Below are 18,147 nucleotides of genomic sequence, written 5' to 3'. Positions count from 1 at the left end.
AAAGAAATAAGTGATTAAGAAACTATTCACGTTTTCTGTACACTGATTACATAAACAAGCTGTGGATTGAGGCTTGTTTTGGGTCAAAATCGTCCCAATAATCTGGGTGTTACTGGAACTTCTGACTGCCCATGTATTCTGTATATTGCTATCGGTTTGTCTGTTTTCAATGACAGTGAAGAGAAGATGACAAAGGCGAAGGTGCGAATGTGTCAGCGTTGTAAGGCCCAGTTCACGAAGGAGGACGGCTGCAACAAGATGACATGTAGATGTGGCGCCACCATGTGCTACATCTGCAGGGAACCGGATGTAAGACACAAACATGGCATCATCTTGTCGCAATGTTGATTGCTAGAAAGTTCATTTTGGAAATGTATTGTATTGACCTTGTCCTGGGAAAGCTTGTATTAAAGAGCAGTTTCCATAGGCTTATCAGGGAAAACACTTTCCAACCAACCTGGATTTTTGATAAGAAGAGTCTTCATTAAATTGAAAAACATAATTATAGTGGAAAGTGTTGTCCCTGATTAGCCAGTGCATACTGGCTGAGATGATTTATGCACATGCATTAAGCCAAGTTTTCCATAACAAGGCTTATACTGAAGATGTGGTATTCTGAATTCACCATGGAAGTCTGTACTTAGATACAAATGTGTCCTTCATCATGGAAGTCTGTACTTAGATACAAATGTGTCCTTCACCATGGAAGTCTGTACTAAGATACAAATGTGTCCTTCACCATGGAAGTCTGTACTTAGATACAAATGTGTCCTTCACCATGGAAGTCTGTACTTAGATACAAATGTGTCCTTCACCATGGAAGTCTGTACTTAGATACAAATGTGTCCTTCACCATGGAAGTCTGTACTTAGATACAAATGTGTCCTTCACCATGGAAGTCTGTACTTAGATACAAATGTGTCCTTCACCATGGAAGTCTGTACTTAGACACAAATGTGTCCTTCACCATGGAAGACTGTACTTAGATACAAATGTGTCCTTCACCATGGAAGTCTGTACTTAGATACAAATGTGTCCTTCACCATGGAAGTCTGTACTTAGATACACATGTGTCCTTCAAATTGCTCCAAAATTATTTCAAGTACAAAATACATTTGGTAAATCTTTTAAGTTGTGCCCCTCTTTCTTATGTCCTCAACTTCTACTGATGTCAGGAGGCATATATTTTGGTCTTTTCGTGTAAGCATTTTTTGTTTTATCATTCTTTTGTTTGATCACTCTTTCGTTTGATCATTCTTTTGTTTGATCACTCTTTTGTTTGATCACTCTTTCGTTTGATCATCTTATAGTTTGATTATTCTTTCGATTGATCACTCTTTCGTTTGATCATTCTTTTGTTTAATCACTCTTTCATTTAATCACTCTTTCATGCTATCATGAGGTTACTGTACCTGGCAAGTTGAATTTTAGCTGGACCTTTGAATGACCTTGACTCTCAAGGTCAAATTATTAAATTTTGCTAAAATTGCCATAACTTCTTTATTTATGATTAGATTTGATTGATACTTTGACAAAACTACTCTTACCTGACATACCACAATAGACTCCACCCAAACCATCCCCCGTGCCCTCCCCCCCTAATTTTTTTTTTTTTTAAGATCATCTCACAAATGACCACCACACCCTCACACTATACCCCCCCCCCCCCCCCCACCCCACCCCACCCCCCAATTTTATTTTTTTTAAACGGTTAAAAAAAAACAATATTTATTTTTATTATTTTATGTCTGAAATACCGTCCAACCATCGCACCCAAGAATCCCCCCCCCGCCCCCCCCCCCCCCCCCCCCTCCGAATTATTTTTTTTTTCATTTTTGGAAGATAATGTAATAAATGTCCACACCCACACACTATACACCCCTCTGCACTCCACCCCTTCCTCCTTTGTGATTGAAAATGAGAGTCCCTTCACCTTTAAAAAGAAAATAGATGAGCGGTCTGCACCCGCAAGGCGGTGCTCTTGTTCTATAAGAGACCAGGAGCATGCCGCATTTTTTAAATTTGGCCCGACTGTTAGACAGTGTACAGACTGGTTTCTTTATTTTTTCAATCAGACGGAAATAAAAAGTATCAAAGTAAGATAATCAAAACACGGTCTACCTTGTTATTTAAGACCACTTTAATGGTGAAAATCCACCTCTAAGAAAACTAAGAAAGATTATGATAAAAAATATAATCTAAGTAAACGCACCAGAACTTTTCAAGAAACTTGGCTCACAGATTTTCAATGGTTACCAGTTGATGATAATCAAATTGCTACCAGTAGTGGCGCAGAGCCTCAGTCTGATGAGGTCGACATATTGGACTAGTTTAATTTGTTAAGATTACGATGTACTTATGTTCAACACATGTTTTAATAACACTAGCTTTGCAAGATTAAAAGTTTTAGAAAGTCTTTATATTGTTTATAATATACTGCTATAATGAATGTACTATTGAAATACAACTATAAACAAAACTAGCAAATCATACTCATTTTGGTATATTCCACATTGTTTTACATTAATCAATAAATGCGTTTATAATTTATATAAACATTAACGGACAAGTGTAGTTCAGCAACGGACAAGTTAAATTTCCTAAATGGTTGTCCGTGGACAAGTATAGTTTTTTGAGATTTCGCCACCCCTGGCTCCCCCAAAATATTTGGGGGGAGCATATAGTGGCTGATTCGTCTGTCCGTTCGTTTGTCCGTCCCTGCACAATTTTTGTCCGGGCTATTTCTCAGCAATTAATGACCGGAATTCAATTAAACTTTAAAGGAAGATTCACTACCAAGAGGAGATGTGCATATTATCAGCAGGTTCTGGTCGGATGATTTTTATGCCCCCCTTCGAAGAAGAGGGGGTATATTGCTTTGCTCATGTCGGTCGGTATGTCGGTCTGTCGGTCCGTCCACCAGGTGGTTGTCAGACGATAACTCAAGAACGCTTGGGCCTAGGATCATGAAACTTCATAGGTACATTGATCATGACTCACAGATGACCCCTATTGATTTTGAGGTCACTAGGTCAAAGGTCAAGGTCACGGTGACCCGAAATAGTAAAATGGTTTTTGAATGATAACTCAAGAACGCATACGCCTAGGATCATGAAACTTCATGGGTAGATTGATCATGACTCGCAGATGACCCCTATTGATTTTGAGGTCACTAGGTCAAAGGTCAAGGTCACGGTGACCGGAAATAGTAAAATGATTTCCGGATGATAACTCAAGAATGCATATGCCTAGGATCATGAAACTTCATGGGTAGATTGATCATGACTCGCAGATGGCCCCTAATGATTTTGAGGTCACTAGGTCAAAGGTCAAGGTCACTTTGACCCGAAATAGTAAAATGGTTTTCGGATGATAACTCAAGAACGCAAATGCCTAGGATCATGAAACTTCACAGGTAGATTGATCATGACTCGCAGATGACCCCTATTGATTTTGAGGTCACAAGGTCAAGGTCACGGTGACCAGAAATAGTAAAATGATTTTCGGATGATAACTCAAGAACGCTTTTGCCTAGGATCATGACACTTCATAGGTACATTGATCGTGACTCACAGATGACCCCTATTGATTTTCAGGTCACTAGGTCAAAGGTCAAGGTCACAGTGACAAAAAACGTATTCACACAATGGCTGCCACTACAACGGACAGCCCATATGGGGGGCATGCATGTTTTACAAACAGCCCTTGTTCACAGAGTTATGGCCCTTTGAAATTTTCTATAAACTGTACATATAGTGCAATTCTTGTCCCCCCAACTACTGACTGGAATTCAATTAAGCTTTATGGGAAGCTTAAATACCTTGAGGAGATGCGCATGTTATTTGTGGGTTCTGGTTAAATGATTTATTTTGAGAGTTATGGCCCTTTGAAATTTTTAAGTTGCTAAACCATCCATCGTATTATTTTGTCCAAAGTTATGCCCCTCAAGACGTTTCCTTTTATCTGAATATATACCGGTAGTGCAATATTGTGACAAAAAAACAACATTGGGGAGCATCACCCGTCTCCGACGGTGTCTTGTTTTGGTCGGAAACTATTTCAGTAGGTCGAAATTCTTGATTTACCCAAATGTCCTGTTTTGTCTGATATCTTGAATATTTTGACGCTGACAATGACCTATAAGTAGACTTAGACTTATTGAAATGTGCTTCCACTAGGGGCATTTGCATTTATATAATACAGCATTTTGTTGATGTGAATTTTTTTCATAAGGGAGGATTATTACTACTGATACAAGATCAAGTTTATAAATAAAATTAATCTAATACCGCCCTATCAATGAAATTTTCATGTCTTAAAATGATTACTGCAGCACTCTGACTCAATGAAACCAAACTTGACCAATACAACATTAAACTCATTATAGTTTTACAAAGTAGTGAAAGAGGTATAGTCAATCATGCACACTTTTCTTGTATTTTTTGCACCCATATAATGTTTCCTGTGCACAATCAGCGAAAGTGAATTCCATTCAATACTTTATGAAAACTGGGACCTGATTCGTGTGAAATATCAGCCTTTTAAATTTCTCTTGTATTCTTTCAAATTACATAGTACAGTTTTGCACAGCATTGCTCTGTAACATGCCAACTTATCCATTGAACAGATCAACTACAAGCACTGTGTTACATGTCAATGTATTCCTTGAAAAGATCAACTACAACCACTCTGTAACATGCCAATGTATTCCTTGAACAGATCAACTACAAGCACTATGTTACATGCCAATGTATTCCTTGAACCGATCAACTACAAGCATTCTGTTACATGCCAATGTATCTGTTGAATAAATCACCTCAACATGCCAATGTATCTGTTGAATAAATCACCTACAAGCACTCTGTTACATGACAATGTATTCCTTGAACAAATCAACTACAAGCACTACGTTACATGCCAATGTATCTGTTGAACAGATCAACTACAAGCACTCTGTTACATGCCAATGTATCTGTTGAACAGATCAAGCACTCTGTTACATTTCAATATTTTCCTTGAACAGATCAACTACAAGCACTCTGTTACATGCCAATGTATCTGTTGAACAGATCAACCACAAGCACTCTATAACATGCCAATGAATTCCTTGAACAGATCAACTTCAAGCACTGTGTTACATGCCTATGTATTCCTTGAACAGATCAACTGCAAGCTCTCTGTAACATGCCAATGTATCTGTTGAACAAATCAACTACAAGAATTCTGTTTCATACCAATATATCTGTTGAACAGATCAACCACAAGCACTTTGTAACATGCCAATGTATTCCTTTAATAGATCAACTACAAGCACTCTGTTACATTTCAATATTTTCCTTCAACTACAAGAACTTGGTTACATGCCGATGTATTTATTGAACTTATCAACTACAAGCATTCTGTTACATGCCAATGTATCTGTTGAACAGATCAACTACAAGCACTATGTTACATGCCAATGTATTCCTTGAACAAATCAACTACAAGAACTCTGTTACATGCCAATGTATCTGTTGAACAGATCAACTACAAGCACTATGTTACATGCCAATGTATCTGTTGAACAAATCAACTACAAGAACTCTGTTACAAGCCAATGTATTCCTTGAACAGATCAACTACAAGCACTCTGTAACATGCCAATGCATTCCTTGAACAGAACAACTACAAGTACTATGTTACATGCCAATATATTCCTGGAACAGATCAACTACAAGCATTCTGTTACATGCAAATGTATCTGTTGAATAAATCAACTACAAGCACTCTGTTACATGCCAATGTATTCCTTGAACAGATCAACTACAAGCACTCTGTGTTATGTCAATGTATTCCTCAGGGGTGTCAAAATTCAGGATTATTCCTGAATTCAGGATTTAGGCCCTCAAAAACTGCTTTTGATGTTGATATAAATAAGAGGATTTTTGTTTTGATATTAAAGATTTTTTTCACAAAATGTCATTTAAAACAAAAATTATTTAATTTGACACATTGCACAGTTAACATAATTAAATGAATTATTAACCCTCTTTTGGCACTGGCCCCCCATATGCTAGGCTTATTTTCAGGATTTTAGATTTTGGCCAATTGACACCCCTGATTCCTTGAACAGATCAACTACAAGCACTCAGTTACATGCCAATGTATCTGTTGAACAGAGCAACCACAAGCACTCTGTTACATTTCAATATTTTCCTTGAACAGATCAACTACAAGCCCATTGTTACATGCCAATTTATCTCTTTAACAGATCAACCACAATCACTCTGTAGCATGCAAATGTATTCCTTGTACAGATCAACTACAAGCACTCTGTTACATGCCAATGTATCTGTTGAACAGATCAACCTCAAGCACTGTGTTACATGCCAATGTATTCCTTAAACAGATTTACAACAAGCATTCTGTTACTTGCCAATGTATTCCTTAAACAGATCAACAACAAGCAATATGTTACACGCCAATGTGTCTGTTGAACAAATCAACTACAAGCACTATGTTACATGCAAATGTATCTGTTGAACAAATCAACTACAAGAACTCTGTTACATGAAATGTATTACTTAAACAGATCATTTACAAGCACTCTGTAACATGCCAATGTATTCCTTGAACAGATCAACCACAAACACTCTGTAATATGCCAATGTATTCCTTGAACGGAATAACTACAGGCACTCTGTTGCACGCCAGTGTATCTGTTAAACAGATCAACTACAAGCACTATGTTACATGTCAATGTATTCCTTGAACATATTAACTACAGGCACTCTGTTGCATGCCAATGTATCTGTAAAACAGATCAACTACAAGCACTATGTAACATGCCAATGTATTCCTTAAACAGATCAAAGACAAGCACTATGTAACATGCCAATGAATGGTTTGAACAGATCAACCACAAGAACTTTATTACATGCCAATGTATGTGTTGAACAGATCATTTACAAACACTCTGTTACATGCCAATGTATGTGTTGAACAGATCAACCACAAGCACTTTGTTACATGCCAATGTATTCCTTGAACAGATTAACAACAAGCATTCTGTTACTTGACAATGTATCTGTAGAACAGATTAACAACAAGCACTCTGTTGCATGCCAATGTATCAGTTGAATAGATCAACTACAAGCACTATGTTACATGCCAATATATCTGTTGAACAAATCAACTATAAGAACTCTGTTACATGCCTATGTATTACTTAAACAGATCATTTACAAGCACTCTGTAACATGCCAATGTATTCCTTAAACAGATCAACCACAAACACTCTGTAATATGCCAATGTATTCCTTGAACAGAATAACTACAGGCACTCTGTTACATGTCAATTTATCTGTTAAACAGATCAACTACAAGCTCTCTGTAACATGCCAATGTATTCCTTTAACAGATCAACTACAAGCACTCTGTAACATGCCAATGTATTCCTTTAACAGATTAGCTACAAGCACTATGTTACATGCCAATGTATCTGTTGAACAGATCAACTACAAGCACTTCTGTCAGCATCCCCGAGATCCTGGCTGTGCCTGTACAAGTTGCAAGGCCTGCAGTTTGTGGACCAACCCTGAAGTATGTATATTGTTGTATCATCCTGCTTTTAAAACCTACAAAGTTATGCCTCCTTTACAACTAAGACACTATGTCATAGTCCTAAACATTTCAATGTGGTCTCTAGTGCTAGTTTTCATGTTTATTGTGACAAATACTAGTGTAACCTTCTGTCGATTCACAATTATGCGAGGCTAAATGGTCGGATGGCAGATAATCAATGATTAGACATTTATATTTGCTGCCATGTATTGTAGGAGGATGACAATCGAGCTGTGGCTGAGATACAGAGGGCTGCTGAGGAGGAGAGGAAGGCTAAAGGTAGGGGTTAGATACAGAGGGCTGCTGCTGAGGAGGAGGGGAATGATAAAGGTAGGGGAGAGATACAGAGGGCTGCTGAGGTGGAGAGGAAGGCTAAAGGTATGGGTTAGATTCAGAGGGCTGCTGCTGAGGAGGAGAGGAAGGCTAAAGGTACAGGTGAGATTCAGAGGGCTGCTGCTGATGAGATAAAGGCTAAAGGTAGGGGTGAGATACAGAGTGCTGCTGAGGAGGAGATGAGGCTAAAGGTAGGGGTGAGATACAGAGGGCTGCTGCTGATGAGGAAAGGAAGGCTAAAGGTAGGGGTGAGATACAGAGGGCTGCTGCTGAGGAGGAGAGGAAGGCTAAAGGTAGGGGTGAGATACAGAGGGCTGCTGATGAGGAGATGAAGGCTAAAGGTACATGTGAGATTCAGGGGGTTGCTGAGGAGGAGAGGAAGGCTAAAGGTACAGGTGAGAAACAGAGGGTTGCTGAGGAGGAGAGGAAGGCTAAAGGTAGGGGTGAGATACAGAGCTCTGCTGAGGAGGAGAGGAAGGCTAAAGATAGGGGTGAGATACAGAGGGCTGCTGAGGTGGAGAGGAAGGCTAAATGTAGGGGTGAGATACAGAGGGTTGCTGAGGAGGAGAGAAAGGCTAAAGGTATGGGGTGAGATACAGAGGGCTGCTGAGGTGGAGAAGAAGGCTAGTGGTAGGGGTGAGATACAGAGCTCTGCTGAGGAGGAGAGGAAGGATAAAAGTAGGGATGAGATACAGAGGGCTGCTGAGGAGGAGATGAAGGCTAAAGCTACAGGTGAGATACAGAGGGCTGCTGAGGAGAGGAAGGCTAAAGGTACATGTGAGATTCAGAGGGTTGCTGAGGAGGAGAGGAAGGCTTAAGGTACAGGTGAGATACAGAGGGCTGCTGAGGAGAGGAAGGCTAAAGGTACAGGTGATATTCAGAGGGCTGCTGAGGAGGAGAGGAAAGCTAAAGATAGGGGTGAGATACAGAGGGCTGCTGAGGAGAGGAAGGCTAAAGGTAGGGGTGAGATACAGAGGGCTGCTGAGGAGGAGAGGAAGGCTAAAGTTAGTGGTGAGATACTGAGGGCTGCTTAGGACGAGAGGAGGCTAAAGGTACAGGTGAGATACAGAGGGCTGCTGAGGAGAGGAAGGCTAAAGGTAGGGGTGAGATACAGAGGGCTGCTGAGGAGAGGACGGCTAAAGGTAGGGGTGAGTTACAAAGGGCTGCTGATGAGGAGATGAAGGCTAAATGTATGGGTGATATACAGAGGGCTGATGAGGAGGAGAGGAAGGCTAAATGTAGGGGTGAGATACATAGGGCTGCTGAGGAGGAGAGGAAGGCTAAAGTTAGGGTCGAGATACTGAGGGCTGCTTAGGAGGAAAGGAGGCTAAATGTACAGGTGAGAAACAGAGGTCTGGTGAGGAGAGGAAGGCTAGAGGTAGGGGTGAGATTCAGAGGGCTGCTGAGGAGGAGAGGAAGGCTAAAGAAAGGGGTGAGATACAGAGGGCTGCTGAGGAGGAGAGGAGGCTTATGGTACAGGTGAGATACAGAGGGCTGCTGAGGAGGAGAGGAGGCTTATGGTACAGGTGAGATACAGAGGGCTGCTGAGGAGGAGAGGAGGCTTATGGTACAGGTGAGATACAGAGGGCTGCTGAGGTGGAGAGGAAGGCTAAAGGTATGGCTGAGATACAGAGGGCTGCTGCTGAGGAGGAGAGGAAGGCTAAAGGTACAGGTGAGATACAGAGGGCTGCTGAAGTGGAGAGGAGGCAAAAGGTATGGATGCGAATCAGAGGGCTGCTGAGGAAGAGAGGGAGGCTAAAGGTACAGGTGAGATACAGAGTGCTGCTGAGGAGGAGAGGAAGGCTAAAGTTATGGGTGGAGAGGAGGCTAAAGGTAGGGATGAGATTCAGAGGGCTGCTGATGTGGAGGAAGGCTAAAGGTAGGGTTAAGATACAGAGGGCTGCTGAGGAGGAGAGGAAGTCTAAAGGTAGGGGTGAGATCCAGAGGGCTGCTGAAGAGGAGTGGAAGGCTAATGGTAGGGGTGACATACAGAGGGCTGCTGCTGAGGAGAAGAAGGCTAAAGGTACAGGTGAGATACAGAGGGCTGCTGAGGAGGAGAGGAAGGCTTAAGGTAGGGATGAGATTCAGAGGGCTGCTGACGAGGAGGGGAAGGCTAAAGGTAGGGGTGAGATACAGAGGGCTGCTGAGGAGGAGAGGAAGGCTAAAGGTAAGGGTGAGATACAGAGGGCTGGTGAGGAGGAAAGGAAGGCTAAAGGTATGGATGAGATACTGAGGGCTGCTTAGGAGGAGAGGAAGGCTAAAGGTACAGTTGAGATACAGAGGGTTGCTGAGGAGAGGAAGGCTAAAGGTAGGGGTGAGATACAGAGGGCTGCTGAGGAGGAGAGGAAGGCTAAAGGTACAGGTGAGATACTGAGGGCTGCTTAGGAGGAGAGGAGGCTAAAGGTACAGTTGAGATACAGAGGGCTGCTGAGGAGGAGAGGAAGGCTAAAGTTATGGGTTAGATACAGAGGGCTGCTTGGGAGGAGAGGAGGCTAAAGGTAGGGGGGCCCACAGTTGGGATACTTCTGTCAATATTCAACAATGAAACTCCTTCTGGGACAACTGGGAAAAAATGTTGTCCTAGAGTAGCCTGTGCAGTCCACACAGGCTAATAAGGGAAAACACTTTCTGTTTATATGGAATTTTTTGTTTAAATGAAAAGTTCAGGCACATTTCTTTTTCATCTCTTTCATTGATTGTTGGATTTCTCTCAAACTTTCACAGATAATTAACCTTAATTTGTATATGATAGCTAAAGAAGGAATATTGGATGCAATCAGGCAAAATTATGGCCCATTGTTTGTTTTTTCACATATAGTCTCCATAATTTGATGTACTGAACTCCTCTTTAACTGTGAATTTTATTCAAACTTTAGCAGCTGAATACCATAATGACTCTTAAGTTTTCAGACACTATAAATTTTTGGACACCCTCATTTTGGGCTAAAATAAATATTTTTTGTTACTCTAATTTTTCCGACATGCTCTATTTCGTCAATAATTTATTACTCTTAATTTTCAGACAATACATTTTAAAGTGCTATTTAACCAGATTTGTTTTCTCTTATCTGGTGTCAGCATGCATTTTTATGACCGGATTAAGGTCTTAAAACCTGGCAGATGAATGTCTTAGGGAAATTGCATTTGCGTAATTAATATAACAAGCCTTCACCCCCAGAAAGATAACTGACAAATTCTAAACAATGCAAAACGTAATGCATCCCTGATTGTTATATAAACAATTGAAGGTTTGAGACAATGTCTGATGACCAAACAAAAGATTTCAAATTTTAATTTTATCGCATTGATTGCAGATTCATAATAGAGCATTGGAAAATCAGATGCTCATCTTTGAACCAGTTTGTAAAAAAAAGACCCTTGGAGTAAATTTTGGTACAAAAATAGAGCATGTAAAATTATTTGTAAACAAATCCTAATATATAATAAAATAAGTAATTTAAACTATAAGGCGTGGTATTTTACAAGCACGGGATATTTGTCATAAATACAATAGAGGTTATAAATATTGCAAAAATGTATCTGATCGACAATACAATATTTTTAGAGTGTCTCTAAATTTTTTGACACCTGCATTTTTATGCTCCCCGAAAATATTTTCGATGGAGCATATAGTTGCTCATAGTGCCCTCAATACTTAACCAATCGCTTTCATATTTGGCATGTAGGTGGATTTGTGCGTGTCCAAATATATATTTTTGGGGCATCACAACTTAGAATGTCCATAAGTAGCTTTATTAATGCCAGCCAAGGCAATTTTTCACCTGTTAAGTTTTTCTGGTTGCAGGCTTCACTGATGACAAAGTGATAGGAGTGCCGGACATGCAGCCTCCAAAGAAGAAAATGAAAGTGTGAAAACCACCCGTACAGGAAGGGTGAATGGGACCCGAACTGTGCAGCCCTACAAACACTTGAAGCTCATATTTTTCAGTGAGCCAATGTGGGAAATGTGACGTATTTTCATTGGCTATTTTGTAAAAGAAAACATTACAGCTTAAACGAATTTAATATCCATATACTTCCATTATGTATGTTGTACAATTTATTATACAATGTATAAATATTTGTCACAAATAAAGCATTTTGTAAATATTTGTCACAAGATAAAGCATTTTGTTATAAGTGATAAAATATTGAAAATGATCTGAGAAAAACTTCCTTATATCAATTCAATAGCCTTTAAAATGCCCCACCTCCTTCAACCACACTACTTTGGCCTTCTCAGTCGTATTAGGCCCAGATGACATTAAGTGAAGGGTGCTTATTAAACCTGCCAGTCATAGTTGAGCAAACATTATTTTAAAATCGAGAGTATTTTCAATTTATGCTTATCTGAGTACAACATAGGTTTTTTCAGGTCAGCTTTTCAGTTCAGTTTTTAGACATAAAAAAGAGAGGAAAACTATGAATACTTAATCCTGTTCAGAACACTCTTCCATAGTACGTCTATGACAGGTTAATATTTTTTAAAGTTTATTTGAATTCATCCACCCTGTCTGAGTTTCCACTTTTTGACCGTGCTTCTTTGTTGTCTTAACAGATAGGTACTGCACTGTGAAGATTACTGTAGATTATGCATTCATTCTGTCTATTGGTTAAGCCAGAAACAGACCCTTGTTATAAATTATGAAATCCACGGTGGCAATCCAACATGGTGCTGAAATAATGGTATCTTAACCCAATCACTAAGCATTGATTAAAAAAAGTGCATTATATAAAACATCTCAAAAGTAAATATGAAAACAATAAAAGCATTGAAAACAAAAAATGTGTAACACTATGAACTATTGTTATCTGTAATGAAACAACTTCAATTGCAAGCGCTCATGAAACTATTTATTTTATCACTTCTTTAAGAAAATTAATTTCAAGTGTTTACCCAAAGCGAAAGCGTATGTCCTTTCTAAAAAAATGTTCGTTTTTGAGATACTTGCGTAAGATAAATATCTGTGCATGTGTAAAATATTATTAAAAAAGTAGTTTTAATTGTTACGAACTTGGAGTAAACCATTTGTGCTTGAAAACTCTTTGTTTAGAAACATGTACTATAGTCTTTCACTACTTGTGTGTCTGAAACATTTCCAATATGATGACTAAAATACATATGCCAAATTAATGCATAAAATAAAGTACAAAATGTAGTATGTATATGCAAATTTAATTGTGATAAAAAATGCAGTATTTCATTGGTTGTTGATGTTGGTTATGTTTGGTTCCTAAGCTAGTCATAAATATATATATTAAAAAAATATATTTGTATATTTTATGCCACTGTTATTGCCTGAAAAAAGGCAAGCTATGTGATTTTGTTCTTGTCATTATTTTGGGCTCCCACGTTTAGAAGTTTGTATGTCATGGATTTAAAATGGAAGGGAAATAAATTGATTTTTTACATTGAGAATCCATGACTTCATTTCTTATTTGAATTCCTCGTGCATCTGTATAAAAAAATCAAATAAAAGTATTTGTTGCCACCAATACAGTAATTCATGAAAAGACTTTACAATCAGATTACCATTTGTAGATGCTTATAAACGTATAAGTTTTTCAGTCCCCAAAAAGTGCTTACATTAAAAAATACTGAATGTACATGTACTATCAAGTGGCTGTTTCTTTTATGATTAATTTGAAAGTCTAAATACTAAGAAAGTGCATTAAATTGTCATGAAGTGTGTTTCAGCTTTAGAAGTACATCAGACTTAAATATACATGTATGAAACAAAGTACATGTACTATCATTAACTTGTATGTATACATTTAAAGTGGTTTAAGTTTTGCATTTGAATAATGGAGAAAGAGGTCCCTGCTTTGACCCGCACACCGGGAGCATTCTCAACATCTTGTCTTCCTATATCAATTACTGGTTCTACTCGGGGAAACAGTTTCCAGAATTACTCGAAGAATAAGAATTGGGTATCTAATGCAATAAAGCTAATTTGCATATTAATTACGGGCAATATGAACTACTAGTATGCCCAACCTTTTTAGTACCAGAAATGTAGGATTTTATTACTGCAACAGATTTGCTTACATAGAAGAATGTTAAGGAAATGCACACCCTGTGATCAATTTATGTACCAAATTTCTACTTAAAAAAATAACGATTACATGTAAAGGTATCAAAATAAACATGTTATATGTATATGAAAAGTTTGTATTGATTTTTGTCTTTCAAATGTATGTTTTGTATTCCCCCGGATTAAATGATAGGGGTTTATTGCTTTTGGCTTGTCTGTCTGTCATTGTATGTGTGTGTCCGAAAACTTTAACCTTGGTCATACCTTTTGCAATATTGAAGATAGCAACTTGATATTTGGCATGCATGTTTATCTCATGGAGATGCACATTTTGAGTGGTGAAAGGTCAATGTCATCCTTCAAGGTCAAAGGTCATTTTTTTAGGTCACCTGATTGCTTAGGTGAGCTTTTGTGACCGCTCTTCGTCCGTTGTCTGTCCGTCCGTCTACATTCGTTCGTAAACACTCTAGAGGCCACATTTATTGTCCGATCTTCATGAAACTTGGTCAGAAGCTTCGTCCCAATGAAATCATGGTCGAGTTCGAAACTGGGTCGTGGTGGGTCAAAAACTAGGTCACTCGGTCAAAAAAAGAAAAAACTTGTAAACACTGTAGAAGTTTTATTTCAATCCCAATCTCCATGTAACTTTGTCAAAATGTTTGTCTTAATGATATGTTGGTTGAGTTCAAAAGTGGTTCCGGTCCATTGAAAAACATGGCCGCCAGTGGGCCGGGCAGTTTTCCTTATTTGGCTATAGAGAAACCTTGTAAACATTCTAGAAGTCACAATTTTTGCCGAATCATCATGAAAGTTGGTCAAAACATTGGTTTTATTGATTTCTCGGACGAGTTCGAAAATGGTCAAGATCGGTGAAAAAACATAGCCGCCAGTGGGCGGGGCATTGTTCTCTATATGTATATAGTGAAAACATGTGAACACTCTAGAAGTCACATTTTTGGCCCAATTTTCATGAAATTTGGTCAGAACATTTGTTTCCTTGATATGAGAGTGGAGTTCAAAAATGGTTCCGGTCAGTTGAATAACATGGCTGCCGGGGGGGGGGGGGGTAGTTTTCTTATATTTTTACATTGTAAAAAAAGCTTGTGAACACTATAAGTCACAATTTTTGCCCAATCATCATGAAACTTGGTACACAGATTGGTTTTTAGCTCATCTATTTTTTGAAAAAAAATTATGAGCTATTGTCATCACCTTGGCATCGGCGTCCGGTTAAGTTTTGCGTTTAGGTCCACTTTTCTCAGAAAGTATCAAAGCTATTGCATTCAAATTGGTACACTTACTTACTATCATGAGGGGACTGGGCAGGCAAAGTTAGATAACTCTGGCGTGCATTTTGACAGAATTATTTGCCCTTTTTATACTTAGAAAATTGAAAATTTTGGTTAAGTTTTGTGTTTAGGTCCATTTTATTCCTTAAGTATCAAAGCTATTGCTTTCATACTTGCATCACTTACTATCATAAGGGGACTGTGCAGGCAAAGTTATGTAACTCTGACTGGCATTTTGACAGAATTATGTGCCCTTTTAATACTTAGAAAATTGAAAATTTGGTTAAGTTTTGTGTTAAGGTAGACTATTCCTAAAGTATCAAAGCTTATGCTTTTAAACTTGCAACACTTACTAACTATCATAAGGGGACTGTGCAGGCAAAGTTATGTAACTCTGACTGGCATTTACGGAATTATGGGCCCTTTATACTTAGAAAATTGAAAATTTGGTTAAGTTTTGTGTTTTGGTCCACTTTACCCCTAAAGTATCATAGATATTGCTTTCATACTTGGAACACTCACAAACTATCATAGGGGGACAGTAAAGGACAAGTTGCATAACTCTGGTTGTCATTTTTACAGAATTATGGCCCTTTTTGACTTAGTAACTTTGAATATGTGGTTAAATTTTGTGTTTAGATCCACTTTACTTCTAAAGTATCAAGGCTATTGCTTTCAAACTTAAAATACTTTCATGCTATCATGAGGGTACTGTACCTGGCAAGTTGAATTTTACCTTGACCTTTGAATGACCTTGACCAAGGTCAAATTATTAAATTTTGCTAAAATTGCCATAACTTCTTTATTTATATTTAGATTTGATTGATACTTTGACAAAACAACTCTTACCGAACATACCACAATAGACTCCACCCAAACCATCCCCCATGCCCCCAACCCCCCCACCCCCGAATCACCCCCCCAAAAGTTTTTTTTTGTTTGTTTTTTAAAGATCATCTAATAAATGACCACCACACCCTCACACTATACCCCGCCAACCCTCCCCCCACCCCCCACCCCAAAAATTTTTTATTTTTTTTAAACGGTTAAAATTCACAAATATTTATTTTTATTATTTTATACAAAATCCTTGTAAGCACTCTAGAGGTCACAATTTTGTTTCAGATTTTATGAATCTTGGGTCATAATATTTATTTTTGTAAGCAATGTTTGGTTAGTGGGGTCAACTCAAAATAAAGGTCACCAGGTCAAATCTTACAAAAACAAAAACACTCCATATGCCAGAGTTTTAGTTCAATAATGATGAAACTTGACCAGGATGTTTGTCTGGACAATATCTAGGTCAAGTTTGACATTTGGTAAAGATTGAATATACCGACTTGTTCCTTATATGGCTATATATGGCTTTAGTAAAACCTTGTTAACACTCTAGAGGGCACATTTATTGTTTAATCTTCATGAAATTTGGTCAGAAAATTAGTCTCAATGATATCTTGGATGAGTTCGAAAATAATTAGGTTTGCTTGAAAAACATGGCTGCCAGGGGGCGGGGCATTCCTTATATGGCTATAGTAAAACCTTGTTTACACTCTAGAAGTCACATTTATTTTCCGATCTTCATGAAACTTGGTCAGAAGATTTGTCCCAATAATATCTTGTTATCTCAGGTGAGCGACTTTGGGCCTTTCAGGCCCTCTTGTTCTAAAATAGCTGCAGTGTGGCTTTAAAGCGCAGTAGGGGGCATTGTGTTTCACAAACACAGCTCTTGTTTTAGCTTACCTTAGCACAACTTGCTCAAGGTTCACTTTTGTGATTGCATGTTGTCTGTTGTACACTGTCAATATGAACACTTAAGGCCGGATTTATTTCCTAGGTAATTTTCACTACACTTGGTTATAAGATTTGTTGAAATAAAATCTTTGGCCTATTTCTCAACTGAGTCATTTGAATCCTTAGTCAAATTAAAGAAAAGCTTGAACACTCTGGAGGTCAAATGCCAACCTTTATGAAACTATGTTATGACAGAGATTGAAAATGATTTCAAACACTGGGTTACTACGTTTGGGCAGTTTTCCTTAGAAGTATGTTGTTGTTCTATCACTGCCTCTGTTCATAACAGTTTAGTTCCTTTGGGTCTCCGGTGGATGCCTTTGGACAGCTTAATATTAGTAAGCTCTGATTTTGCAGAAAAAACTTCTGTAAGATAGGTTGATGAAACTCAGTATTTGGATGACAGGCCATATGGCGAATATTCTTGCTATGTTTTTTTTTTTCAGACAAGATTTGTAGTTGCTATGGTTACGGAAATAATTGTTCAGTCTGGTAGGTGACTGCTGGATGGAGCATCTAGTTGGCATTGTACATGGTTTTAAGCCTCTTATGTTTGTTGTAGTTATAAAATGCAATTGCTCACTTGTTGAGAAACATTTTTCATTGTATAAATACTCATAACTGTAATCAAGTCGTTGTAAATTGCACTTTAGTTTGTGTTTGTGGCAGAAGTACCGGTAACTTGCATTGACAAATCTAAAGGTTTCCTCATGTATCATGTCAGACTGAGAGGTTGTGGCATTTATGAATAAACTTGTTAAAACATTGTCATGTTTGAAAATTACTATATCAACATTAAATTCATCACATCTGAAGTATTGAACTATACAATAAAACAAGAGACCCAGATTTAAAGATTGCCTTCATATTGTCAAGATGCACATTCTGACTGAAATCTCATCAAGACTGAGTCATAAATGCCGCCTCTAGAGTGGCAACAGAAGTCACAGAAGGCGGCATGTAGAAGTCCTAGGTTTGCCTTATATTGACCGATTCACAAATAACATGGCACAAATGTCATCTACTTTAAGACTAATGAGGGGACAAGTTATGCATAACAACCAGCTGCCTATTTCAGGACAAGGTCACTGTTAAAG

General features: G+C 38.4%; 1 protein-coding gene across 10 annotated transcripts in view; it reads left to right on the top strand.

Annotated features, from left to right (window-relative positions):
* LOC127848315 (uncharacterized) overlaps positions 1-12,047 on the top strand; it is a 97,784-nt gene extending 85,737 nt beyond the window's left edge. For 9 of the 10 annotated variants that reach the window (XM_052380693.1, XM_052380695.1, XM_052380698.1 and 6 more), the window contains 4 exons: positions 177-309; positions 7,492-7,581; positions 7,818-7,881; positions 11,741-12,047. In XM_052380693.1, coding sequence (XP_052236653.1) covers positions 177-309; positions 7,492-7,581; positions 7,818-7,881; positions 11,741-11,808 — 355 coding nt within the window. In that variant the 3' untranslated portion in view covers positions 11,809-12,047. Of the gene's footprint in view, positions 1-176; positions 310-7,123; positions 7,271-7,491; positions 7,582-7,817; positions 7,882-11,740 lie in introns of those variants that run through there. The other variant, XM_052380700.1, reaches the window with a different exon arrangement.
* Positions 12,048-18,147: the final 6,100 nt, after the last annotated feature.

Source organism: Dreissena polymorpha, chromosome 10 (genome assembly GCF_020536995.1).
Source record: "Dreissena polymorpha isolate Duluth1 chromosome 10, UMN_Dpol_1.0, whole genome shotgun sequence".
NCBI lineage: Eukaryota > Metazoa > Mollusca > Bivalvia > Myida > Dreissenidae > Dreissena > Dreissena polymorpha.
The sequence above is the reverse complement of the archived record's forward strand: the minus strand, read 5'-3'. Positions and strand labels throughout refer to the sequence as shown.